The sequence below is a fragment of the Ochlerotatus camptorhynchus genome, unplaced genomic scaffold (genome assembly GCF_037179485.1).
Source record: "Ochlerotatus camptorhynchus isolate MF236.1 unplaced genomic scaffold, CSIRO-AGI_Acam_v1.1 ptg000383l, whole genome shotgun sequence".
NCBI classification, from domain to species: domain Eukaryota; kingdom Metazoa; phylum Arthropoda; class Insecta; order Diptera; family Culicidae; genus Ochlerotatus; species Ochlerotatus camptorhynchus.
Window position 1 is genome coordinate 1639791 of NW_027040870.1, and position 27098 is coordinate 1666888.

General features: G+C 38.3%; 1 protein-coding gene across 4 annotated transcripts; it reads right to left on the reverse strand.

Moving 5' to 3' along the window:
• Positions 1–673: 673 nt before the first annotated feature.
• On the reverse strand, positions 674–25844 carry unk (RING finger protein unk). Of its 4 annotated transcripts, none has more exons than XM_065233036.1 (11): positions 25760–25844; positions 25455–25664; positions 5245–5664; positions 4972–5174; positions 4748–4902; positions 3928–4042; positions 3567–3650; positions 2397–2664; positions 1987–2335; positions 952–1107; positions 674–881 (listed from the first exon to the last, which is right to left on the reverse strand). In XM_065233036.1, the coding sequence occupies exons 1-11, from the start codon at positions 25822–25824 to the stop codon at positions 687–689; spliced, it is 2220 nt and encodes a 739-aa protein (XP_065089108.1). In that variant the 5' UTR covers positions 25825–25844; the 3' UTR covers positions 674–686. The 4 variants fall into 4 exon arrangements, with proteins under 4 accessions (XP_065089108.1, XP_065089107.1, XP_065089106.1 ...); XM_065233035.1 differs by having other exon boundaries at positions 3567–3701; XM_065233034.1 differs by having other exon boundaries at positions 4367–4902.
• Between the last annotated feature and the right edge of the window lie 1254 nt (positions 25845–27098).

The window sequence follows — 27098 nt, forward strand, 5'->3', positions numbered from 1 at the left end:
TTACAGAATAGATTGTTATCTACGTAAAAAAAAACTAATAGTCAATATTAAGCGACATATAATATGAATCCCTTCTATTTCGAGGGAAAAAGGGAAACGAATCCCTGTGCCTGATGACATGCTACTCTTTTTGATAATAAATTTCCAACTCCCTTGTTAAGAGTTGAAGTGCTAACAGGATCAAACATATGACAAATGTTGACGTTGTGTTGTTTAAACTATAAAAAAAAACTACTAAACTCGTTCTTCCCGTTTGTTTTGCTGCGACCACATGTTTCAGATCATGTGTGTCTATTGAATGTGTTTATAGTGAACCTTCTTCACTGATTTTTGTTTACCTCTCAACGTTTTCCTAGTCATTGATGTTGTTATAGTTCACAAAAAATATTACTCTTAGCTCTTAATTCTCACAATTTGTAAACATTTCTAACAAAAAGCGCTTACTCAGATCGCAAATGATAGCTATCAAATCGCAGATCGAGACAAAATTTAAAAAGAAATACATATAGGTATTACGATGATCTTGGGATTCTATCAAGTAGACCATTGTGAGTAGTGTACTTGCCGTTTGATGACGCGGTGCGGGTGTAGTAGAAGCTTATGACGGGGGTATATGTAACTTAGTTCTTCACATGTATTTGTAACTATATCGAGGTGCGATTGTGTTTTCTAGTTGATTGGCCAATTTACGCCTGTGATGTGACCGGCGTTTGACAGTAGGGACACTCGCGCTGTGTCGCCGCGCATGAATCGCACAGGACATAGTGATTGCATGGGACAAGTGTCACCGAGCGATTGTTTTCCTCACACTTCATGCACTTGGTTGCCGTTTCAAGATAGAGAATCTTTTCTACCTCTTCGATTTCAGCGCGCAATTTTGCCTGTTTGGGTTGGAATGAAAACGAACGGATTATAGCAGCTAGATGCAATATGTACACGGAAAAAGCTTACCTGAATGTTTTTTAATTTTGTCAAGGGCAATCCTCGAAGATCACTAGCACGAATGTTAGCGGTGCTGTTGCTACTTATGTTTACTTGTTCTAGCTTTTCCTTGAGAGCTTTGACGTGCGATAAAGCTTCATCTCGTTGTTGTTCAGCTAGCACGGTCTGGAAGAAAGAACCCGTTTTTCATTATACTGTTATACCATAATTGGCTGACAATCTCCAAGAGGCAAATCATACAGTTTCCACATCCCCTCATATTCGAATTATTATATCAATAAAGCAATATCCCGTGATGCGCTTCGTCGAAAGTTTTCTTCTGTTTTTCGTCGGCAGGAGTAACTGACGATAAGATAGATGTTTTTTTTATGTTATGACCATGCTTGAATGTATTTTTTACTTAGTTGATAAGGTTAAAATCATTGGGGCTTCATCCAGCCTGTTGATGTAAAACAACAATAAAACTGAAACGCAAACAACGGAATGGAAAATAGGTAGCTCAAGATCTTTTAAAACGTTTTAGTCTGGTGCATAGTTTGCAAACTTTAGTAATTCACAGAATCCTTTTTTTTTCTCAAATCTCCAGAAGATTGGTTCTCATTACAATCATGGGTGTTATAATAGGGGTAAGAGGGACATAAGTGAGCATCCCGTGCACCAGCTTGGACTTCCGGCCGTTCGGAACAAATTGGTTGGTAGTAGAATCAATATCATAATGATATTGAACCTACTACCAGTTGATTTGTTTCATGCAGATGGAGAACCAGAGCCAAACTGCGGGATGCTCACTATGCCCCACCTGTTCACTATGCCCCTCCTCCCTAGTATGATATAAATTGTATGCAGAACGTTAATTTTTTTATAAATTAAAGTTCATCCATTACTGGCACACCCTTCCTATATTAATGGTAGTGGAAAGGGATCCAATAAAGGCCTATGTACTGTACATTATTTGTTTCATGAATGGGCCTAACATAAGAAGGGACACATGAAGTGCGGTATATATTCATGGTGTTTCACTTAGTAAACACAATGAGCACTCACCTTCCGGTTGCTTTCTTCCATCTGGGCCTTCCACGCCTCGCAGGCGTTAGACGCTTGCATCACCTGCTCTTCCCAGTTGATCATTTGTGCATTCTTGTTGGCCAGTTCATCCCGTAACCGTTCCATTCCTGATGCCACCAGTGGTGACATTGAATACGGATTGGAATTGGAACCCTTAGCCGCCGCAGCGGCGATTGCTGCTACCGCTGCCGCCTGTTGCTGATGTTGAACTTGTTGCTGCTGCTGTTGTTGCTGTTGGGCGACAGCCTGTTGCATGTGATTATCGAACAACAGGTTCGTATTATTGTTACTAAGTTCATTGTTAAGCGAGTTTAGTTCCGATATTCGGCTGTTAAGGGAAATGGTGAAACGTTAGTATTATGTCACTTTCATACCGATGTAAAAAGTACCTAAGTTCCGGACTAGCTGATAAACCACCGTCGCCTCCGGTCAGAACGGGGGAAATTATGTGTGACTGAAAGAAGAGACTATCGGTGCCGCTGTGACCGAAGGAAGTGGCCAGTTTTGGCGCCGAGCTGCTGCCAATGTGATGTGTTGTGCTGTTTCCGAACATATTATCGTTCATGCCGAACAGATTAGAATGCGATGAGGGACTAAAATTGTTGCTCATCGAACTACCAGGAATGTTGACCGGTGCCGATGTACCTTGAAGAAGACCTGGCCAAGAAACAATGTTATAATACATGTTAAAGATCACGTACACAGTGTATCTCAAAATTGAGCGTACAGCTGTCCTTATATGTTAGAGAAACAGTTATACAAGCACCATTTAGAAGGATAGATTCTGAATTTTTGGCTGATAACCATCAAACATTTATCGATTGGGCTTATTTGGTTGAGTGTGTAGAGCTATTTTAGAAAAGCGCCTATTTATCTTGAAATACAATGAATCAAACTTTTTTAAGATTTGGCTAATTCGTAATCATAATAAAGATCCGTCCACTACAAACCAGCGTTTTATAAACATTTATCAAACTTCATACAGGCTCTGTCAATAAAGTTCAAAACTATACCGATAAATCAATAAATAGTTGTTCAACCACCATCCAAGATTTCAAAAATCTATCCAGTGTTACATACAATTATCCATTCAGGTGTACGCTCAATTCTGAGATACGCTGTATACGGGATTCCAACAGAAGGCTGAAACATGGAAGGCTGAATTCGAAAGGCTGAAATGATGAAAATATGTCATAAGGCTGAAAATTCGAATGGCCGAAAATCGAGAAAAAATGCCAAGAATTACCATAATCATTATAAATTAAAAGGACAAAAACAGGATGCCAAGAATAAATACTTCGCGAAAAAAGGAAATATTTCTCCTATTGTTTCATGGGTTGAAGAAATTATAACTTCATGAAGCCACTTTATTTAAATCGACTCGAGAAAAATTCTCCACTTTTAAGAGTGAGTGCTAACAACATTACTCTGGAAACCGATTACTGATGGTTGAAATCAGAATTTCCGCCTATTAATACTTTTCATCTTTTTGATACTAGTTCAGCCTTATGTGTTTCAGCCTTTAATAGGACCCCGTACATATTTAAATGGACACTAACCAGAGATTGAATTTCCCATGGGTGAACCGGGAATGTTGACCGGTGCTGAACTACTTGCTAGTAAGCCAGAGGATGCTATTCCAGCTGAAATTGAATTGTCTAGTCCATGAATGGTATCACGTCGCGTCATATCATCTTTTTTTTTGTGTATGTGTGGATATTTGTGTTGATATTTGGAAGTTGCGAACGTGAAGTATGGACGTAAACAAAAATAAATGGGAAAATGAAATAAGGGCTCATGGGTTCGGGGTGTGATCAGGCTTTTTTTTTCTGGAAATGTTCATGATTGATCTTTCCGAATAGGAACACCCCTAAATATAATAAATGTAAAAAGCACTAGATAACAACATATGATACTTACAAACTCCTCCATCCAATGAAGATGCAATATTCCTAAGATTGAATGTCAAACACATACGTTTCCGTTGCTCCTTTTCTAGTGGGCTCATCGTGAGATCGTTGTCGATAGCCATCATCTGAGAATGCGAAGTAGACAGAAGAACAATTTTAGATAATCGGTAGCTCAGTCATCATTACTCTACATCGAAATAGGCAAGAGACTTATCCCGCGCGACCCTAACGTTTGGGTAAAGTTATCAGTCTAGAAGATTCTACACAAAGCTACCAACATGAATAGGAAGTGCTCCTGACAAGACAATGTTTATGTTTGTGTTTTACTCCGAAGCAATCATTTGTCATGACAAGTTTTAGTTTAGTCTAGTAACGGCGAATACGAAAGAACGACAACTGATTCGAAGATATGCAACAAAGTTGTCCACTAGTTTCATTTGTTCTCCCACCTGTGCCCGAATCTCCGGTGTAAAGTCCGGAAAGCTGTTGGACAGCAGTGAGCTAGCAGCGGTGCCGCCGTTGCTGAACAACGTTGATTGTAAGCTACCGAGGCTGTTGTTGGCTTGATTGCTGACGTTACCGCCACCATTGCAGTTGGCGGTCGTTACGACGCCTAGGAGACTACTATTATTATGCTTTTGTTGTAGCTGTGAACCAGGTGCTTTGTTGTGGGAACTATGATTAGAGCCGATACTGCTGGTGCTCGCCGATTCGCTACTTTCTGCGCTACCATTCTGCAGCAGCTGGAAGAACGAGTGAAAATTCTGCGGTTCAAGTTCAAATGGTAGATTCTCCTGCCGTCCTCCGTCCAGATAGCTTAGAACACTCACCGCTAGCTCGTGTTTGTCCTTCTTACTGAGTGAGCAGCCAAGACCTCCCCCTCCCCCACCGCTATCTGGAGGCAAAACCGAAGATATCATATCGCTAAGAGCAAGTGCTTGGCTATCTAAATCGCGAGAAGATATTTCTTCAGTCAGTACATAAGCTGTGGAAAAAGAACAATGAAAAATATTGTGTTAAAACGTTTCCATACAAACTCTACCTGATAACTTACGTTCGACATGAGCAAAAGCGCAGAATACGGACCGAGGACAATATCCAGCCTGCTGAACATCATTACACTTGGTCGATTTGTAAATTTCTGGATGAAACTGCTGCTCAGTGCGTGTGTGACAGTACTGACAATTGTCACCAGCTTCACAATTGGCTGGCTCACCCCACTCTTCACCATGTTTTACGCTTGGACATGGTGTGGATCTAGAAGCACAATTAAGACACATTATTAGTATAGATTTTAATCTACTTTCCTCGCAAGCTCAGCACTCACCTGTACTTATACTTTCTCGGGCTGCGTCTTTTGTCCTTGCTATTGTGATACTGTGGACAAGCATAACCCTGCCGACAAAGTCTAGGCGGCCGCTTGCATGGCTCTGTCTTGTAGTTAGCCAATACGTAATTTGTGTCCTGCCACTTTGGATCTTCATTCATTAGATTCCTCTCCTTGTCTAGAACGTTGGGCCCATTTAACGATTCACCACTAGCTTCGGCTGCTTGCATTGCCTCCAGCTCTTTGATGTCATACACCGGAGGGCGCTGATCGTGGATTCCATGGGCGAACGCACAGTGATGACCATTCTTGACACAATATCCACGTGCATCAGTATCGTGAACGCACATACAGGTTTTATAGTAGCGCAGGTGATATCGCCTTTCAGTGTCGCCGGCCGTGCGGTGCAAAAATGGACAACTGCAAAGCAGAAAGAAAATAGAGATAAAGCGTTATTTTTTTCTCTATAATAGTTCTTGAAAAGCCCACATAGGTATCAAATTTAGGTTGAAACCCAGGTGGTTGTGCTACATTACCCCGAATGCCGCCCATTGTTTTCACATTCGGGGTGATGGCTTTCGTGGAAATGAAACGCACAATCGCCCTATCGCTATCAAAATGTGTTCATTCACTGCTCATGGATTATTATTTTATTTTAATCTTTTGCAGAATAGCTTTGATAATTCGAAAGAAATAAAATGTACTGTATTGTAGATAGATTTGCATAATGCCTTGAAGGTTGTTGGACATGGTATGTCCATCCGGCAAGCGGCAGCACAGCATGGAATACCAGCTGGAACACTTTGGGACTAGAGTCGGTGTATAATGAGTCACGCCAAGAGAAAAACAGTTGAACTCGCATCACGGTTTCTGAAGGATTCCCTTTTTTTTCACTTGGCAACAGAGGACTTCTACATCAACTTTAAATGACTTCTAGCGAGAACCAAAAATAACGGCTGTAGTGAATCATAATATCAGTGATTTTGTCAAATTATCTTATCAAAAAATAGTAGAAATTCTCATTACTGATCAAAACCAAACGTATCCCATGACCATTTAATGCTCGCTGCATGTTTATGATGATTTCTTCAATTTTATTTTATATTTCATTGCAATACCTTTCGTAGACCTTTCATAGCATCGTAATGTTTATTTACTTTGCACGATAGGTAGCCGATTTGACAGTTCAATAGGTAGACTTGGCTTCACTCTTGGCGTGACTCATTATACACCGACTCTATTTGGGACAAGCTACGGGGAAAATATCCAATCGGCTTGTTAATAGGTCACTTCTTTTGCCCGAGCGGGATTTCCTGTTTTTTCGAAGCAGCTTAGGATCAGCGGTTAGGCGAAATTACCAATAATTTGTATGGACGATTGCCTACGATCAGAGAGGCGGGTCTAAAACCTCTCAAAATCGGTCTACGTAGTTTATGAACAGCCCCACGGAAGAAAAGTTTGAATTTTGTGAAAGAACGAGCAGCAATAGTGGCCACTGAATTTCATTTTCCTGAATTTTTCCCGATTTTCCCTATGTTCCTAAATCTTAATTATTTCCAGAGGCGTCGCGTGCCTCATTTTTTACACTTTACCACCATATATTAGTAACGTTTGTCTTTTTAAAAAAATTGACAAAAATTGTCGATTTTTCATGGGTTTACCTTCACCCGCACTGACGAAACTACCCATGCAGCATCAATCATAGTAACCCATGAGACAGCAGACAAAATTTGACAGCTCTATCAGTCGAACTCTAACCGTGATGGCAAAACAGTGAAGCAACTCCGTTCAGAAGTGTGTGCGTTCAAAGAACGGCACCCCGCCGCGTCGAACACGGACATCGTGCGGCACTTTGTGGACGCCGGATGCGCCCGTTCCGGCAGCTACAACATCTTGGCACTATTAGACAACAATCAGAGCATCGAAAGAAAGCCCGGTTCCGGACGGCCGACGATCCTGAGCGACAAGAAGCTCCAAAGGATGTTGAAGAGGAAGACCGAGGGAAAAGTGGGTACATCGCTGCGTGCGCTTGGCCGGGAGGTCGGTGCAACCGGCCAAACAGTGAAAAAGTACCTGGCGAACATGAACATACATGTCAGGAAGCGGAAGTCACGTCCACTGGTTTCGGAGCTGCAGGCAATGACGCAGCGGCAGCGGCTGAATAAGATTTTCAACTCGTTTTTCCCGGCGAATCGCGACGTGGCGGTGGTGATGGACGACGAGACCTATCTTACCCTGGATGGCAACGACTGGCAGGGCACTTCGTATTTGACTTCCCCAAGAAGGAAGTGAGCTCCGAGGTGAAGTTCATTTCACACACCAACTTCCCCAAGAAGGTGCTGCTGTGGTTGAGAATCAGCGAGAAGGGGATGTCAAGGCCGCTCTTCTTTCGCTCCGGACTGGCCATGAAGGGGGAAATTTATAGTACGAAATGCCTGCTGGAAGTTGCGTCGTTCATGAAGAAATACCATAAGGACGAAGACGCGGTGTTCTGACCGGATATGGCGTCGGCCCACTACTCGAAGCGATCGTTGAAGGAGAAGGAGCGGCTGAAATTCGATGTGGTACCCAAGTCGGTGAACCCACCCAACGTCCCTCAGCTGCGTCCCATCGAGAATTTCTGGGCCAACCTGAAGCGTAAGATCTACTCCAACAATTTTGTCGCGAAAACTGAGGAGGAATTGATAAATAAAACGAAGAAAGAATTTTACACGCATGTTTTCGTCCGCCATGGCGAATGTTCCGGTTAACTGCCGGAAGGCCGCTCGCAAGGGCGTAGAATTTTTTTTTGCAAGTAAGCTTAAATGATAACCTTCCATGGGAAATTGATCAAAAGAAATTATCTGTCTTAGCTTTTTTTTATCACCATTCGAAAAAGTCTATTTTTTAATATAAACGTTATTTGTTTTATTTTTAAGTGCTCCTCATGGATCGAGGGATATATTCTCTATTATTATATTAATCACTGACTCACTAATCACTAACAAACTTACATTTTGGTTAGACAGTTGCTCATCCCAAAACAAGAATTGGAATTTGTTTCAACACATCATCCTTCTGATAAACAGTACGGAAATTCAAGCTGAGCAAACACTGTTCAAGTTTTTTGAATCAGGCCATACTTTTATGGCCGCTCATTCATTTCACGCACCGGTTGAAAAAAAAATACGTTTTGAACGTGTCGTTCCAAGCCAAGTTTAATGTCTCACAGTACACATTGAACTTATTCAAGCCATCGTGGACATCATGAGAAAATTGGTTTTTCAAAAAGGAAGTTATGAGCTAGGATACGCAAGCAACATCAACAGTGAGAGCCTTAAATACTGCAAACCAGCGTTGCCAGTATTCCAGATTTATCTGGATTTTCCAGATTTTTAGTCGTCTTGCCAGATAGACAGACAGACCACGTATATTTCCAGAATTTTTTAATATGTTCCAGATTTTCTCAGATTTTTTAATTTGCTCTTTCCTCTAATAAAAAAAATAAAAAGCCAAATTTGCAACTTTAATTATTAAAGGCCATCCACATTGGACATTATTGGAATTTTAAGGTAATTCTGAAAATAGTTCACAGTTAAGTGTGAGACGAATTCTTTGTGAAATCAAAGGAGAATTTCAAGCTACTTCTGAGTAGAATTACATCCATCTTTGTGGGCTTCGGGGTCGTGCGGCGTCACCCATCATTTAGGCGTATTGTGAGTGCCACGAAGTGAGGGTTCGATTCACGCTCCAGCCGGGGCAAATTATGGCAACCTCAAAATTTGCCTACTGTTCTAATGGTAATGGGTGTGGTGTGTTTTCCGTTGTTTAATGTTAAATATTCAGTCTGTGCAACCTCTGGTTGAAGACGGTAACAATTGTCTTGTCAACTCTGATGACAATTGCATGGAGATTTTGTCAATATAGGAAATTTCAATCCGAAAAATAAATCATAGAAAATTCTTATCATGAAACTTAAGGAGTATGCTGATGCGAATCGCGAGAATAATTTCAATGGAATTCTGTCCAATGTTTCTATGGAGATTAATTTTACTAACAATTAAAGTGCAATTTCTGGGAGACTTTCAAAACCATTTTGGCAAAGTACTTGAGTACTTGGGTAATACTGAAAAGGATTTCAAACCAATTCTAACCTTACTTACAAAGCAGTTTAAAGGGAATTATCTGATAAGTCTGAGAAGAGTGTGACGGACATTCTGAAGAGTGTACCAAGGAAATTGTTAAGAATATTTTAAAAATTTCATAAAGAAAAATGGACACAAAATTGGGCCGATTCTTGGGAATTATTACCAATTTGAGGAAGTTGTGGGATTGAAGAGTGATTTATAAGAGATTTCAAGAGGTAATGATAAGAACTCTTAGAATGTTACTGGAAAATTTTAGATATTTTCAAGATTATATTAGGGGAATATAGAAAAGAAATATGATGGAATTCTAGGATGATAAATTGAACAAAAAAAAGGCCAAGATAGCCTGTAATGAGTTCCAAGTAAATTCAGACTACCAAAACATTTCATGGTCTGGGACGCAGGAAAAATGTAAATTCCGGAATTTAGAATCGTTGCAAGATCCTGAGACTTCAAAAATGAAACCACAGACAAACAGACATAACACTCGCAAGTTGTTCATCGAACAAGCATTTAACGGTTAATTTAAAAGTATCGTAGTTGGTAGTACCGCCACCTGTGGCGTGCATAGTCAATTCCCTTGCGTTTGACGTTTACACACTACCGCCATCTATTCAGTGTAGTGCCCACCACAGTGTACTCAGATGGCGGTAATGTTTTAGCGACGATGTTTTACAGTGAGAAATATTAAATGTGTTATGTCTGTTTGTCTGTGATGAAACTATGAGACTTTCATTTTAGTAATATAATAAAATTATTCTTTGGCATAATGGTCATGCGAATAGTGGAGCTACCCGTAGTTTAGGTAAACTGTGAGTGAGTTCCACGATGTTAGGTTTTGATTCCCACTTCAGCCCGGTGAATTAAGCTTCAAAATAAAATTGCCTACTGGTCTGTTGGGTGTTGTGGGTTGTATGCTGTCAAGAATTAAACTGTAAATCTGATCAACCTCAGAGTAATATTAGAATTATTTAGAACTAATAAAATCTTTAAATACTGGTACTGCGTCAAATAGTAAGGACTACATCGACTATTAGTTAAAAAAATCCATCCCATAAAATTTCCTTGATTCTTTGCTTCTCATTCTTTTTTAAAAAGTTACAGTTTAAAAAACAATTCTAACCATATTTTCTGCTGTTTTTTACCCACATTTATCTCAATTTTTGAAATGCTGGGTAATGGATGTATGAACTTTTTGGGCACACCGTGTTTATACTTTCCAACTTTTGGAAGCAATGTTTACAAAGTATTTACTTTATATAATTTATTTAAACATGTAATTTAAACCATTCTAGAACTTTAAATAAATTCTAGATTATCATACTGACCTATTTTTACGGGAGATTGACACATCACTTTGATTTCAATAGCATTATGTTAAAAAGAGGATTTTTGGAGCATTCCAGATTTTTCCAGATTTTATATTTTACCTGGTCTAGATTTTTCTGAAAATGACCTGGCAACGCTGCTGCAAACTGTTTTCCAAGAAACAACTCCAGCTGATCGTCAACGATACGTTCTCTACTGAAGCTAACGTACTCTGGTTAAGCTAACATGCATCGGAATGATAGTTATTTAAGGTTAACCGTTGTATGCATTTCTTTTATTTTCAAATTAAATCACATCATTTTACTCCATAGTTTTTCAATACCAAATAATCATGTGTCACGAAAAGGTGCAAATAGGGCAAGGTGTTGCAAGTAGATTAGTACATTTTTTAATTTATTTGTTTGTAAATAGTAACAGAACTGAGAATGACAGCTCAAATTTTCCTTTAAAAAGTGTTACTGTGCTTACGACGTTATCGTAATCATTCAATCATCCAATTAATTAAAAGAATAATTTACCATTTGGGCAATCGTTTGGAGCTTGTAATATGTTTACGATGTATTATTTGGATAACAGACTATAATTTTTGAATAATTTCTTATACGTATTAAAAATTGGAGCACTGGGACAGATATGCGTCCATTTTTGCAATGGGACAAAACGACTTCACATTTTTTTTTTAATTTTTCCAGAATAAACAGCATGTTTGAATATAATATTTCAAAAATATGTATTGATTTATCCCGTTAAGCATCATAATCCCAAAAAAGTCGAAATGTCACATGGGACAGTTATGCTTCCACCGGCAGTGATGTGTTAATGCTATTTTTGGTTCGTCATTTCCACCATTGGAGAAGCTACCGTCGGAATAGCAAGGTGGATGTTGCAACAAATGTTTACCATTTTCACATTCATTCATTAAGGGGGGAAGACAATTAGAATTTTTTTTTTCGAAAAAATTTTTGTTGGCTTAATTTACTCTATATGTATCTGGGAATGAGCCTTTAAAAGCATAAAGCCGTCCGGAACTTATTTAAAAAGTTATACGCAATTCAGTGAGTGCATGTCAAATGGCTGAACATGTCAAAGTTGAACTTTAAATGCTTCTACTGAAAAGTAGTGTTTTCAAAATCGCCGTGCAATGTACAGGTCAGAGTTTTCATTCAAATCGATTCCGGTTTTCTGTTTTATGTTCATAATTAAATTCTCCACAACATGAATAGAAAGATTTTTTAGATTTGTTTGTTATAACATGTTTTTTTATAAACCAAGTCGAAAAAAATAGAGTTTTTTAATAATTTTTTTTCAACTTCAAATTTTTTTGTGAAAAAAACATTATTTTTACATACGAATTAATTCATGTTGTGCGCTGTACCTTCAAATTTAATGTCCTGTTTTTTTTTCAGACGTGATCATGGACGTAGGGACTGCACGGCGCGAAGTGCTGCTTTTTGACTTCACATTATATATAGTAATTGGGCTAAATTGCAAAATTTAAAAAAAAATGTCACTGATAATTAATCTTCATTAAATCCTTAATAACATACATAAAGAATCGCTAACATTCATTTATTTCCCTACTCGCAATCCCCTCTCAAAGATAGGCCTCATTTTAGGCCTTCTAATTGTACTTCCCCCCTTAAATGATGTGCCCATTTCACCCCGTCAAGAAAAATTATTCTTAACGCAATGTAGGTATTTAAAATTTGAAACACTGCTCGCCGCAAGTTTGTTGCCAGAAATTATATACCAAAAAAATGTTTTATCACATATCAGTAAATGCTTATGTAGTAGTGGTGAAATATTACATTATTTCGTAGTTACATGAACAACGGAAAACAATTAAAGTATGTAGTTTTTTTAAAAGATTAGAATTCTCATTTTTTGAAAAATGCTTAGTTGGATCATACATTACTGTACTGTTATTAGAAATTTTTCTCAAATATTGAGGTGCTCAAACCAACGAGAGAGTCCTTGAGAGACATCGATGTTCTCGAGTTTGGCAAGTAGAATGGCATGATCAACCCGGTCGAAAGCAGCCATGAGATCCGTGTAAAGGACGTCCACCTGTGCTCCTGCCTCCATATTTCGTAGGAATAAAGAAATGAAAGGAGCGAGGTTTGTTGAGACCGAACGTTTGGGGTGGAAACCATGGTGGTCAGAAGAAATAAAGTTTCTACAGCTGGCAAATAAAGCGTCGTTGATGATTACCTCGAATACTTTCGAGCAGGCACAATATGAAGTAATTCCTCGGTTATTCTCCACATTTCGCTTGTCTCCTTTCTTGAAAATCGGGGACATGAACGAAGATTTCCAACGAGAAGGAACTATACCAAGAGTTGTAATGAAACACTGAACATATTTGAAAGCGGAGAGTAAAGCTCTGTTGAGCATCTTTTGAGTATAGACGATGGAATGCCGTCAGGTCTAACAGCGTTCGAGAATGTCAGTTTCTTGATGGCAGAGTCGACGGGGTCCAATGTGACCGTGAAAATATCAAACCGTAAGTATCTCTGATCCCATCAGCAACTTAGCTTAACGATGCCGTTGAGTCTTTGAAAATACTCTTGAAATGCTCTGCCAGGAGGTTACATTTATCTAAAGAAGTGTTGGCTCTTTTATCGCATAGATGAATCTCAACCGGTAGCCCAACCTCTTTCCTTTTTGTCTTCACAAACTTCTTGAATAGAAAACAGTTGTACATTCGATAGCCATTACGGAAATAATCGCTTGGTGAATGGATTACGGGACTGGCTGTATTTGTGAAGAGCCTTCGATCTCACACGCTTCAAGTGTCGCAATCGAGCATATGACCATGCAGGTTTTGGCACACAATCAATTATTAATCGGCTCACAACTTCGTCGAAGTAGTTAACGGCTTCATCAATGGACGAACACAAGTCAAGCGACTGCCAATCTACCTTGGCCAGTGAGTGATTCAATGCAACGAAGTCAGTTCTACGAAAGTCCAGGCTTTGTACATCAACAATGTCTTCATAGAGAACAGGAGGTGATCGATTGATGATTGCTTCCAACGCTGGATGATCGGTGTCTAGATGTATCAGAGGCTCGGATGCCTCGACGACACTGCACTGCGGCAGCACAATATCAAGCAGCCGAGAGTTTCTGTTTGGTACAGAATTAATTTGCATTAAACTATACAAAATAGCACAGCAGGAAGCAGGCATGTACGAACGAAGAATGTCAGTGGTTGGAAGATCATTCGCGGAAATATTCGATACAAGCTCATACTGGTTATAGTCGCCAAATAGCAGAGCTTGATCGTTGTGATGTAGTCGGGACAATACAGCACCAATGGAACTGTTATGGTTCTTAACGCAGCTCAAATTAGATTTATGATCAGGAGAAAGGTACATAACGCCGATGCTTATAATGTTGTGTGACGTCGTAATCTTCATCCATAACTGCTCAAGAGAAGTACTGACCGGAGCAGGGTCGAGGCAACAGTTCAGTCCTTTGGAAACCGCAATCAAGACGCCACCACCACGTGATTTGGCCAACATACATACTGAAACACGAACATTGAATTAGGAAAATAATCACTTGAACGGCGCTATTCGCATAACAGCCCATCTGCCGCTATTAGCATAAAAGTCCCATGTCCTATGGATTTCCTATCTACATAGGACTGTTATGCGAATAGCGGCAGCCATGTAGATAGGAAATTAATAGGACATAGGATTGTTATGCGAATAGCGGCAGAATATCCGTCTAATAATGAAATTATATTTCTATTGCAATGTGGTGACCTTGAAACTAGTACTGTTTGTTTGAGAAAGACAATTCAATGAGTATTCACCCTTCTTATTATCACATGCTGTTCTTTCAAGTTACAGGAATTCCCCGTGCGGTGAATGGTGCCACCCACTGCAATTTCTCTGCTCTGCACGCAGAAAAATGGATTTTTGTTTCAGGGCCTAATGTATTTTTGTTATTGATTCAAACATATTGTATCACTTTTTCAACAAAACATATTTTTGAATCAACAAAATGGTTTTTTGAATCCTGTTTATTCCTGTTTTCGAACGAATCGGATAAGTCATACACTTTTGTGTCGTATCCGATTCGTTCGAAATCAAGAATTAGGGTGCATATTATGAATTATTGACGAAATATTTAGTTACATTCGTGCGAATGTCTTTCGGGTGAATGGTATTCGGGGAAATTTTATAGAATCCAAGTTACAAATTGTGACGGAGGTGGTGGTGTTAAAATTTTGTTGATTTTGGCGACCCCCTAGAAATTCACACCTCTTGATGAGCGAAATGTGGCACCAGTTTTGAAACACCACCGGTATTTCTGACTAGACCAACGAGGGGTGTGATTCTTCTTATCATCATACATGAAAGCGAGAATATTATAACATACCACCAACACAACAACTGCCGATGAACTTGAACTTGAAAAACGCCAATTAGATTACGGCCTGCAGTCATCTGCGCAGCCGTTTGCAACTCAAATCAAATAAGGACTGTATCAAAAACACGCTATAAAAACATTCTTGCGAAATCAAAACATTTTTTTTACAAATGTAAAGTTAGCTCGTTTCTTGATTTTTGTTGTCCTTTTCGTATAGATTTCAATATAAAAAATCCAACGTTTCAAACAAATTTTACATGGTAGATTTATATTCGATACAGTGCTTATATAGAAAATGCCAACAAAAGAGGCAAATTCGAGAAAATAAGGAGGTAAAGATAACGCAATACCAACGACGATCACCAGAGCTACAGAACGTGAAAAAAATCTTAAAACAAAGAAACATACATCGATGTTGGTATAGGTACTGTGGAATGAGCAACAAAACATGGAGACGGTCTGGCGAGTGAATATAACAGAACCGGGAACAGACAAGAGCGTACACTCTTGAAGGCATGTTTCGAGAAACACATTTCGCTTTCATTTGAGGGGTTCTGAAGGAAAGGGGCATAAGTGAAGAACCATATTATAAAATAATATGAACCATACACACTTTTCATATCAACACCACCTTCCCGCCCATTTTATGCAACGGCTTTATGAAAGTTCAATTGATTATTGTGAAACTATTTTCACATGCTATGTAATACTTCCACTACAGTTAGGAAAAAAAAACACCAAGTCAATAGCTTACGACACTTCAGAGATATTGATTTTCAAAGCCTGTGTTGCCAAAATGCCCTGGGTGGGAAAGGGTTAAGTGTCCGCGCAATTTATGGACAGCCCCTAATGTGAATGACGGTTATAAAATTTCACATTTTTTCAAATTTTTCACTTACACCCCTTTTCTTCTAACCCCCTCATTTATGCCAAGCACAGGCCGATTCATTATGATTCTGGTCGATATCTATCTGTTGAACAGCCGATGTCGAACATTGTCAGCCGTTCCTACTACCGTCTCAGCGTCATCCAAGAATAGTATTCGTTGTTTACTCTGCAAACCGGCACTCACCGATTAAATCTAGATAGAGCTGGAATTAGGGTGTAACAGCTTTTGTAAACAATGACTTCTCTCGATGATTTTTCGAAAGTCATGGCTTTCCCTGGCAAATCGACATTACCATCGAGTGGCGGAAGACTTACCCTACCCGATGGATATGTTGGTTTGTGTAGGCGTGTCTGGAGTATCTATAAATCAACGAGAGAAGTCATTGTTTACAAAAGCTGTTACGCCCTAATTCCAGCTCTATCTAGAAATACGCCTTTTAAGGTGATACTCTAAGGAAGCCTTAGCGTGAAACTTCAAAGGCACAAATGTCAGCTTCCACAAAACATACAAATTTGAAATTGCTACTCTCTGTTTGTAGTAGCACAGCAAACAAGGAGTAGCAATTTCAAATTTGTATGTTTTGTGGAAGCTGACATTTGTGCCTTTAAAGTTTCACGCTAAGGCTTCCTTAGAGTATCACCTTAAATAGAAACTAAGTGATCGATTCAGCCTCTGGTGGTAAATAAGAGAATATTAAAGAGTGTTGTGAGCTGAAATTTCTGCCGTGAGACACAAACAGCGGAACACTTTTTCACTATTCCTGATTAATTGATTAATCTGAGATGCTCCAAAACTTGATCTACTGTTGAAAAATTTAATTCTGTATCGTTTTTGCAAGGATCCTGCTGGTGTCCAGGAATATTTTTGTTAAGAAAAATGGAAAATTGGAATAATGCCTTAGTGGTTAAAAAAGCCTATATTTAGTAGTATGTTGCAATGGATTCTGTGACACTACCCCGAATGTCACTACCCCGAACGCCATAACCCCGAACGCCATTACCCCGAATGCCACTACCCCGAATGTCCTACTACCCCGAATGGCCATTACCCTGAATGCCCTACTACCCCGAATGGCCATTACCCCGAAATTAAGACAAATGAAAGAACAGCAAGGGGTCAAAAGAAGGGTACATTTTTAGAAGGAAATTTCGTTTTGGAATTTATATATATATTTATATATATTTATATTATTAAATGATAATTTTTTATTGGAATTTTGAAGCTTGCAAGTGAGCAAGCTTGTTTTACGCGAGAAGCCCAAGAGATGTCGTTACTGAGGTCCTATGATACTATGATTTCAAGAAAAACTTTTTCAAAGTGTTATGTCTGTTGTCTGTGATTAAACTCTCTGATTAGTTTCACTTTACTAAATTGATGATACACTACGTTTACTTTTATGGAACTATGTATTTATCAATTCCAAACCATTTTAAAGCTCTTTAGAAAATGACAACCTTCAAGTTTTCGAGCACTTCGTTCACCATTTAAAAAGTCAAAGGGTCTAATATGCAATCCAATTCAATATGCAATACCAGTCGGAAACTGTTAAACCTTATCAAAGAATTGTTCGACCTGAGTCTAGACCTGAGTTGAAGAATTTCTCGATATGGATTGAAAAATCGGTTTATGGAACGTTGAACTATCGATTACAAATTTATAACATTATTCTACACGTTATTATCCCAAATGGTCATTACCCCGAATCCCTTGCCAAAAGCTATTGATTACATATTTTCCTTATATATTAAAAGAAGGGAATATTCCCTTCCCTTCTTTATCATACATCCAGAGAATAAATTATTTTCTTTTTATATATTCAAAGAAAGGAATATTCCCTTCTTTATCGTTCATCCAATAATTAATTATTTCCTTTTGTTATATTTTCAAAGAAGGGAATATTCCCTTCTTTATCATATATTTAACGAATTGATTATTTTCTCTTTTATATATTAAAAGAAGGGAATATTCCCTTCTTTATCGTATATCCAAAGAATTAATTATTTCCTATTGTTATATTTTCAAAGATGGGAAACCCCCTTGTGCCATTAAGGGGCTGTTCATTAACTGCGTAGAAAGTTTTTTTGGGATTCTTGACCAGGCATACCAAAAGTACCGCCTCATGACAGTATTCCAACGGCTGTCGCTTTCTTTTTCCTACGACAGCCTTGAGATTGAGCTATAAGCGACAGCCCACAGTGAGGCTGTTATACGACATGCAACGTTGCCGTCTTGTGCAGTACACGACAGCTCGTTCTTAGTCATGTATTTTGTTCGTTCGGCTATGACAACTCCGGATGGTCATTCGTAACGTTCCTCGTACATACAACAAGCAGTCCGTCAAACTGCCGATTCGTTGCTGCTGTCTTTGAAATTTTGTTTGTATGTCGTAAGACTGCTACTACACTACCAGTGTGGCGCCGGAGCTCGTTCGGTTGCTATCATGTTCGTATGTTCGTGCTGCGCATTGCAGAATTTTTATCCGATATTTTTTTAAAAACACACGGTCACCAACCTGACTTCTACCAAACCCCAACCCGATGTTGGCCCGACATTGACCCGACATAAACACATAATTGACCCGACATCGACCCGACATTTGGCCGACGTCGACCCTAAATTGACCTTACATTGATCCGACATCGGGCCGACATATCTGTTCGGGATCATTCTTCTGGGTTTCTTCCATACTCTACTGCCGTATATCAATTGTATATAATGTCTCGTGACAGCCTTTTCGTGACAGCCACTTGGGTAAGCTGAGGGATGTCGTCGGTTTGTAAAGGCTGTTATGACGACAGAAACATTGAGAACCTGGTCATAAAGAAATGTATAAATACAGCCCATTCGGTTCACTACGTTCCAAGCACGATGATTTTAGCAAAGCGGGTATAGATGCGACTGTTCTAATACAGCTTTCATTCGTTGGTGCGTGCGCTGTTGCCAATACACTTCGAATTCAGATCTGAACGTACGGTAGCAAGCGGTAGTAAAGCACACAAAGCAACAGTCAATTCAGGTATAAACCAACTGTCGCGAGGAGGCTGTACTTTTTGGAAGCCTGTTCTTGACCCCCCCCCCTTCCCCTGCGTAGACAATTTTCCATACAAAATTTTTTAAATTTGTATGGACCGTGCACAATTGCCAACCCCCCCTTCCCTAAACTGTCTACGTAATTTATAAACATATCCAAATAAGTTTTTCTTTTCTTTTTATATACGCGAAAGAATATTCCAGGAATGACCATAATAAACAAAAATAGTCAATCTAATACATGGCATACTTTTCTGGGGAATGGTTCATTCTGGGAAATGCTTTTCTGGGGAATGGTGCATTCTGGGGAATGAGATTCTGGGGAATGGTTTTCGGGGGAATGGTTTTCTGGGGAATGTTATAGAATCCTATCTTTGTATTCAGTATAAATTGACCACTTTGTCAAGCAGTTTTGGCGTGACTTTCTACCAGCGATTTCACAAAACTGGACCAACTAATTTCTATTTTTAATTATAAAACGCACAAATGTTGGCTACTTTTCTCGAGGTTCTAGAAGAAAAAATCTCAAAATAATGTTTTATTTCAAAGTTCGAGTGGTAGTAAACGTCATTTTAAGTGCTCGAATGAAGTGGTTAATTAGAAAAGAAAATTTCCTTCTCAAAAATTTATCCCTTGCTGTTCTTCTATTTGTCTTAATTTCGGGGTAGTCGCCATTCGGGGTAATGGCCATTCGGGGTAGTGTACTATTCGGGGTAACGGCGTTCGGGGTAGTGTACCGTTTGGGGTAACGGCGTTCGGGGCTATGGCGTTCGGGGTAGTGACATTCGGGGTAGTGTCACAGAATCGTTGCAATGAGGTGCCTGAGCCAATAACGTAGAGAATAGGTCAGACAATGCCTCTTTCATTATCCTGCAGTTTTTATGCATCAAGGAGCTTGACGCGCAAATGTAATTGGGTTCTTTAATTTTGAAAAAATATATCGGTTTTTATATATCATCTGAAAGAGCTTCGTTTTCTGAGCACAGCGATATTTTTTTCAAACCCGCACACTTTCATCTCGATTTTTAAATCAAGATTTAAAGCAAAATAATAACTTCACTGTTTGACCCTAAACTGACAAACTGACAGCTCGCTCCCCAGGGTGCCTTCCATTCATTTTGCCAAAAAAAAAGTTTTAGGAAATTATGGAATAATAAGATATTATGCTGGTATTTTGTATGTGTAAGTAACAAGAAAAGATTTTAAAGCTTGTGTTTGACACATAAAACCTGCAAATTTAGCTTTGACAGAGCCACAATGAGCGATTTTCTGATCGCAAGAGTGAAGAGCGAAGAGTGGGTGAGATAAATGACAAAATCGCTTATTGCGACTCTCATGCAGCAACACTCCACAATCTTTTCTTGTTGCTTACACAAACAAAATATTATTATAATATCTTATTATTCCATAATTTCATAAAAATTGTTTTTTAGCCAAAATGAATGGAAGGCACCCTGTCGCTCCCATACAAAGTGACACCGAGGGGCGCTAATAAGGTGATTTTTGCAAATGTTATCGTACTTATTTAAAATAGTTCCAGTTTACCAAAATTGATGAAATTTTGGGTTTGGGTTCCATTTTCAATGCAGATTACGAATATACATTAACCTCAATACCCTTAAAGAACCCAATTTAAAAAAAAAAGACAGCTTCATGACATTTCTTGCTCTGTCCATCGGTTCTGGTAATACACATATTCTATACATTATTATTACATTATTACATTTTTTTTATGATCTTGAATTTGATTCTGCCTTCGAAATCTTTAAATATTTGATATATAGGTAGATAACTTTGATAATTTGCTAAAAACTTTCCACAGAATTTCTTCAGAACGATCTCAAGAACTTTTTTTAGAATAATTCCCCTTCTCTTAAACTTAGAGGCAAATAAGCTTTTACAAAAAATAATATTGCATTCTTGAAATTCTTTGCAGAACAGTCAACAAAATTCTTGGAAATAGATTATTTTCGTAGTTGGAAATGCTTTACATCAAATATCAGAATTAAAGTGGATATTTTATACGATGAAGGAGGAGATGAAAGTAAAGAGTTGATAGTTCCGTTATAGTGTGGCAGTGTGAAATTTGCATATAGAAAGTAGAAAGAGAACAAAGTACAATTTTAAGAAATATACGAATAGGGTAGATCATCTCCTTTACCAAGCTCATCCGTTAATAAGGGATGGTGAGGGGTGTTTCCCCCTGCCACCACTGGCAAAAGGGATGATCGCCGATTTGCTCATGTACCTCTGATGTGCGGAAACAGTTATATCGATTGTTTCACACTGAAGTCGCCATCTGTCGTAAACAACTACCCGATTCGCACCTTCCTCCAAATTGTCCTTTGCTCGCTTTCTACTTTGTATATACAATTTTCACACTGCCGCACTATAACGGAACTATCAACTCTATAATTGAATCTCCTCATCGATCGTATAAAATCTCCACTTTAAGTCTGATATTTGACGTTAAGTATCTCCGACTATGTAAATCGTTAAATTCACGCATGAAGTAATAACACATGATTAGTTAAAGTAGATTATTTTCGATTTTTATTGATTCTTCTAGGAACACCCTTAAGGCTCCTTTCATAAATCCATCCTTAGAATTTCCATGCAATTAACCTCAGAAATTTCATAAATTTCTGCTTAGAATAATCTTGGACTTCTCCCTTGCATTCAATTAAAAATTTAATTCGTAATCTTCTTAGAATCCCCATAGTATTTCCTCAGAATTCTCAAAACAAAAATCCATCACAAACTTTGAAACTCTTCTAAGAATTCCTTTGAGAGGGTTCCTCAAAATTCGATTCTATTGGAATTCTTTTCCGAATTTATTTCGAACTCTTTAGAATTCTCTAGGAAGTATCGTCAGAAATCACCCCAGAATTCTTTTAGAACTATCCGCAGAGACCATCTTTGGAGTTCACGGGATTTTCATGGAATTTTAATCAGAGCCCCCTTTAGCAAAATTTCAGAACTTATTTTGAATTCTTATTAGAAATGGACCTAGAATCCTCATGCAATAATCAAATAATTCTTTTAAGAACTCTCGTTAAAATGCACTCTCAATTATATTAGAATTATTTCCAAAATTGTTTCGGAGCTGAATTTTGCGTCTCTGTTAATTTAAACAATAATCAAAAGCGACGCTCGTATGTGTTAAGTCAAGTTTAACTATATAGGTAAACCTGGCTTAAGATTTAAGCGCAGAAGATGAAATCGATCCTCAGAGCACTTCATTTTACATGAGACTTTCGTAGTCTGTACTTTGGTGTTCTTCTCTGATATATCTTGGTATCATCCCTAGAATCCTTTAAAATTCTCTTAAAATTTGCTATGGATTTTTTGAAGTTCTTAATCATCCTTGAATGACTTTTGAAAATCTATCACAGACAATTTCTTTGGAAAGCTTCCAAGGTTAACAATTTATTTTCTGGGAAAGGAGATATATTTTTCCCGATTTTTAATCGAAATTGTAGGCATTTCCAAATAGTTTTCCTGGTAAGTTTTGCGGTTCACTGGTCACTCTGGTTAAAATTTTCAATTTTTTAACAGATATGTATATTTTGTTAAAACTACTGTAGACTTTCTTAGTGCCAAGTACTCAATATTAACATTTTGTTGATATTTTTAAATTTCACTCTCTTTTAGTAGTGAAAAAGTGACTTTAGTGTCTATTTTTAGGGAAATAGTGACTTTTTGGTGTAAAAAGTGACTTTTTAGTGACTGGCTTCAAAATAGTGACCAAGTCACTAAAAAGTGACCTGCTACCAGCCCTGTGTGAGGCACTCAGTCAAATCTATTCTAAAGTGGACCCTACACGATTGTTTTTATTGACAATAATCCTATTGTCAATACATTCAATATTGACGTCAATACATCGGTATTGACAATATTTCTGCAATCACATCATCAATATTATTGCCAATAATTCCCCTTCGCGTCAAATATTGATACGTGTGGGGTTCGCTTAAATTGATGTAATGTTGAAATTAGTGAAAACTTGGGTGATTTGCCCTTACATCCCCTGTACTGCAACGTGCTTGAAAATAAGTCGCAATTCCGTGCACGGAAAACAGCACAAACAAAAAGAAAACAACACATATTTTTGGAAGCTACCTATCTGCATTGCTTTGTTTTTGTCGTCTTATTGCGTAGCTGAAAAAAGAGCTTTTTTCATCAGTCAATAAAACCCATAAACAATCTTTTTAGCTTCCACGCACCCACCACTACACACAGCAAATTGAATTGTGTCAATCTAGTATTTATACCATACTAAAGATGCACACGCGATCTGTTATGTTTATGTCAGTATTGGTGTTTCATCATACCTACACACGAAAATGAATGAAAGCTCATACACTCACTCTCACTTTCCGTTTTAGGATTACTTTACAAACATCCCATGTTTCATTTTTGTCCGGTCGGTCGACTGGTGTTCACCACTCACACAAGTTGGCCATCTTTCATATGAACACACACACCCAAACGGAGCACACTTGCGCACACCACTGGCAAAACAGCATCGTTCGGCCAGACAAAGAATCATAAACAAAAACATAAAACCATGTCCCCATGTCCACACACTGTACCAGGCCTGTAACATGAAAAATAAAACAAAGACAAAAGTTCACAGAGGATCAAACTTTTTCTATATTGTATCATTATTGTGAACGGAAATAGAATGACTGAGTGGCTAAAGAATTTGCACAGGAAAAATCTTGTAATTTCATGTAATTAATCGTGTTTAATTGCTGTAGCTTGTAGGTTCTCGTTCATGACCGTACATGTAACGAAATTACCAAAAACATGATTATAATGTTGAGAAAAATATATAACATAGCTTCGCCTAATTATAACGAAAGTAAAAAAAAATCTAAAAGCTGAAATTTACACGATTTTCGGAAATGGATTCTGAGGACTTTAAAATATGTTCAGATTCTATTTTAGACCTGTTGGGTCATAATGCAGTACTTTGCAAGGAAACATAATAATATACATAATTCATGAGAATTTTCTTAAATGAATCAACTTCACGCAGAAAAGATTAATAAGCCTTCTAGGTGATCAAAAAGGACTTTCGTGACTCCCACAGGGTGCTGCTATATGAGCACCTTTGTTCATATTTTTAAAAACAATAATTCCACCGATATAACGTGACGAAATTAAAAAGCATGTTAATGCTAATATTGATGTAATTGCCAGAAGCAGATATTTACATCCATTTGTTGACAAATTCTATGTACCTACATCGTATAATGAAATATTACAACTCCACATCGCTGTACTTTAAATGCTTTGACGACTCGTTTGACAAATGAAATGACAAAAAATGTCCACGGGAGAGGGTTAATAAGCTTCATGTTTTCCATGTTTCAAAAGCAAAACGGATAGAGAAGCAAGTTATGGAAAAACAACATTTACGAAATGTATAATATTAATTGAACCCATCCCCTAATCAAAATTTCATGGTTAATTTGCTTGACGACGCGTTCGGAGAATCATCAAAACCATTTGTGGAATAGTTCTATCATTTGGGTTGTTCACTCATGATATTTTTTAGTAGGGTTTCCTATCCTTTTAAACGAGAGTTGGCTACACTAAACCTCATTTGATGCAAAAAGGCTTTTTTAGTAACAAAATAATGCAGATTTTAGATGTCCACGAGTTAATCACAGTGTTTCCTTCTTTGCTATTGGCGTTGACGGCACCATCGAAAAATTTGCTCTTCCACCAAATATAGACAGTTTCTTGTGGGAATTTTCGGTGGAGTGAAAGGATAGTACAAAGTTCGCCATGTTTCACGCACAGTCTGACGTTTGCTTATGGATTTTCTCATAGGAGTAAAGAGCTACAGAGTCGCCGTCAACGCCAATAGCCAAAATATCACATACAGATACACGTAGTATTGAAAATGATCACATCCAATAACGAGTCAACAAACTTGGATATCAAAACAAAACACACGCTGAAGTGACGATTACCCAACAGTGTTTCACATAATAAATATCACAACAAATCGCAACCTGTATGCATAATCATCGCACCACTGTTCAAAACAAAATATTGTCCACCGTATCGCGTATTTACGCACCCACTGTGTTCACCAATACACTGCAAATGGAACCACAATCAACTCCGAAAGTAAATCACCAACACTGCCAAAACCATGAGCGCAAACACCAAAACACCAACCACTACACCACAAGTTATTATGCAAGGGCGGTAGAACGAGCACGCACGATGTAAAAAATAAAAATATTTTGATTGCCCTGTCCCACTCTGATCCACACAAACAAAGCGGTGATGGCATTTTGGGGCTCCGTTTGTGCTTCTCCAGGCGGGAGACGTACGAGGAAGTAGCCAAGAAAAAAAGAACCTTTTCTTTACCATAAGAATATCTTTCGAAGGGGGCACCTTTGGATAATGAAAATTTAATTTTTCGGACTTACTCATCTCCATCTGGGCAAATTCCGGTAGTTTCGTCGTACTTGGTGCAGTAATTATCTGCACTGTAGTTGAATGAGCCATCACGTCTACGTACGGGCCGACGGCGTCTCTGATTCATAAAGTGCCAATTGAAGCACACGAATGGTCGATGCTGATTGCATTTGTGCTGCAGGAACGATGGGCACTGTTCCACACGAAATTCCTTCAAGTATCTACAACAAAAAATACACTTATCGTACATTGCCGAAAGCAGCGCAATTTGCGCTACAAGATACAACACAATTCAACTGCAAAATCAACTACTTACGTGTAATGATTTGGCTTTTCCGTTTGGGTACTAAGCAAAGCTGCTTTCGGGTCTGACGACGCCATTTTATGGTTTGTTTATTCAAGCTTCCATGCAAAGCCGCATGATGACGCTTCGGTGCGTTGTTGTGAAAATATGATGCCTCCAACCGTCTGCTACACGGCCAATGAGAATTTTTCAAAATTAAGTTAAATTTGAATCAAAATGGCAAAAAACACGGAAAAAATTATTTATGTAAATAGTTTCCATTGGAAATGCACATTATATTTTTTCTTTAACAAAACCAATGATATCTATCTCAATTTCACATAACATTCATGTGATCACATGAGTTCTATATGATAAATCACTTAAATTTTATTTGACCTATAAGGTTCATGTGATTTTGTGGTACAATTTCCAATTATGATATCACATGAAAGTTATGCGAAATTCAAATGAATATTTTCCATTGGATATGTGATTTCAGGCATAACATTTGATAACGGCACAAAATCATTTGTAAACATATTTTCTAAGGCCCTTTACACGCGAACCAAAGTACGCCTACGCAAACCAACAACATCATCGGATAGGGGCAACTATCACCTTTCCGAAAGTGGTATTGGTTTGCGTGGGCGTACTTTGGTTCGCGTGTAAAGGGCCTTAGAAAGTTTGTTTACAAATGCTTTTGTGCCGTTATCAAATGTTATGCCTGATTTATTCTTTATTTCTTTTTCTTTCTTTTTATATTCTTTTATTCTTCACTCATGAGTGAATGAATACAAGGCCAATGAGATCAACCCAAATAAGAGTTCAGTTTACTCGTAAACGCAAAAATTACAGGAACTCAGCGTAAATTTGCCAAGGGGGGGGGGGGAGGTGGCTGTCAAATACGAACAATCGTCGCCTACCTCGCATAACTGGTTCCAAATGTAAACAAGCCATTAGAAACCTACAGCCTTTGTTTACGTTTGGAACCAGTTTCATACAAGAATGATCAGTAGGCTGATTTGACAGCACGTCCCCCCTAGAAATTTGCCTCATGTTTTCCTTTGGAAAACCTCAAAAATCTGCCGGAAAATGAGGTAAACTTACGAAAATTTTACCTAGTCTAGGAGTAGTACCAACCGGTGGAAACTAAAGGCTCAATCAAACATAATGTGGGCGGAAGCGGAACGGAAACGGAAAGTTTAACAGTTGTCTCAAATGACATCATGATGCCTAACCGAAGTCAACTTGATTCTAACTAGTTTTCAATCCGACAAGTAGGGTTACTCAGATCGGGCTTTTCCGCTGCCGCTGCCGTTCCGCTTTCGCTGTCATTTCATTTGGGACTAAACGATTTCAAATTGGCTCA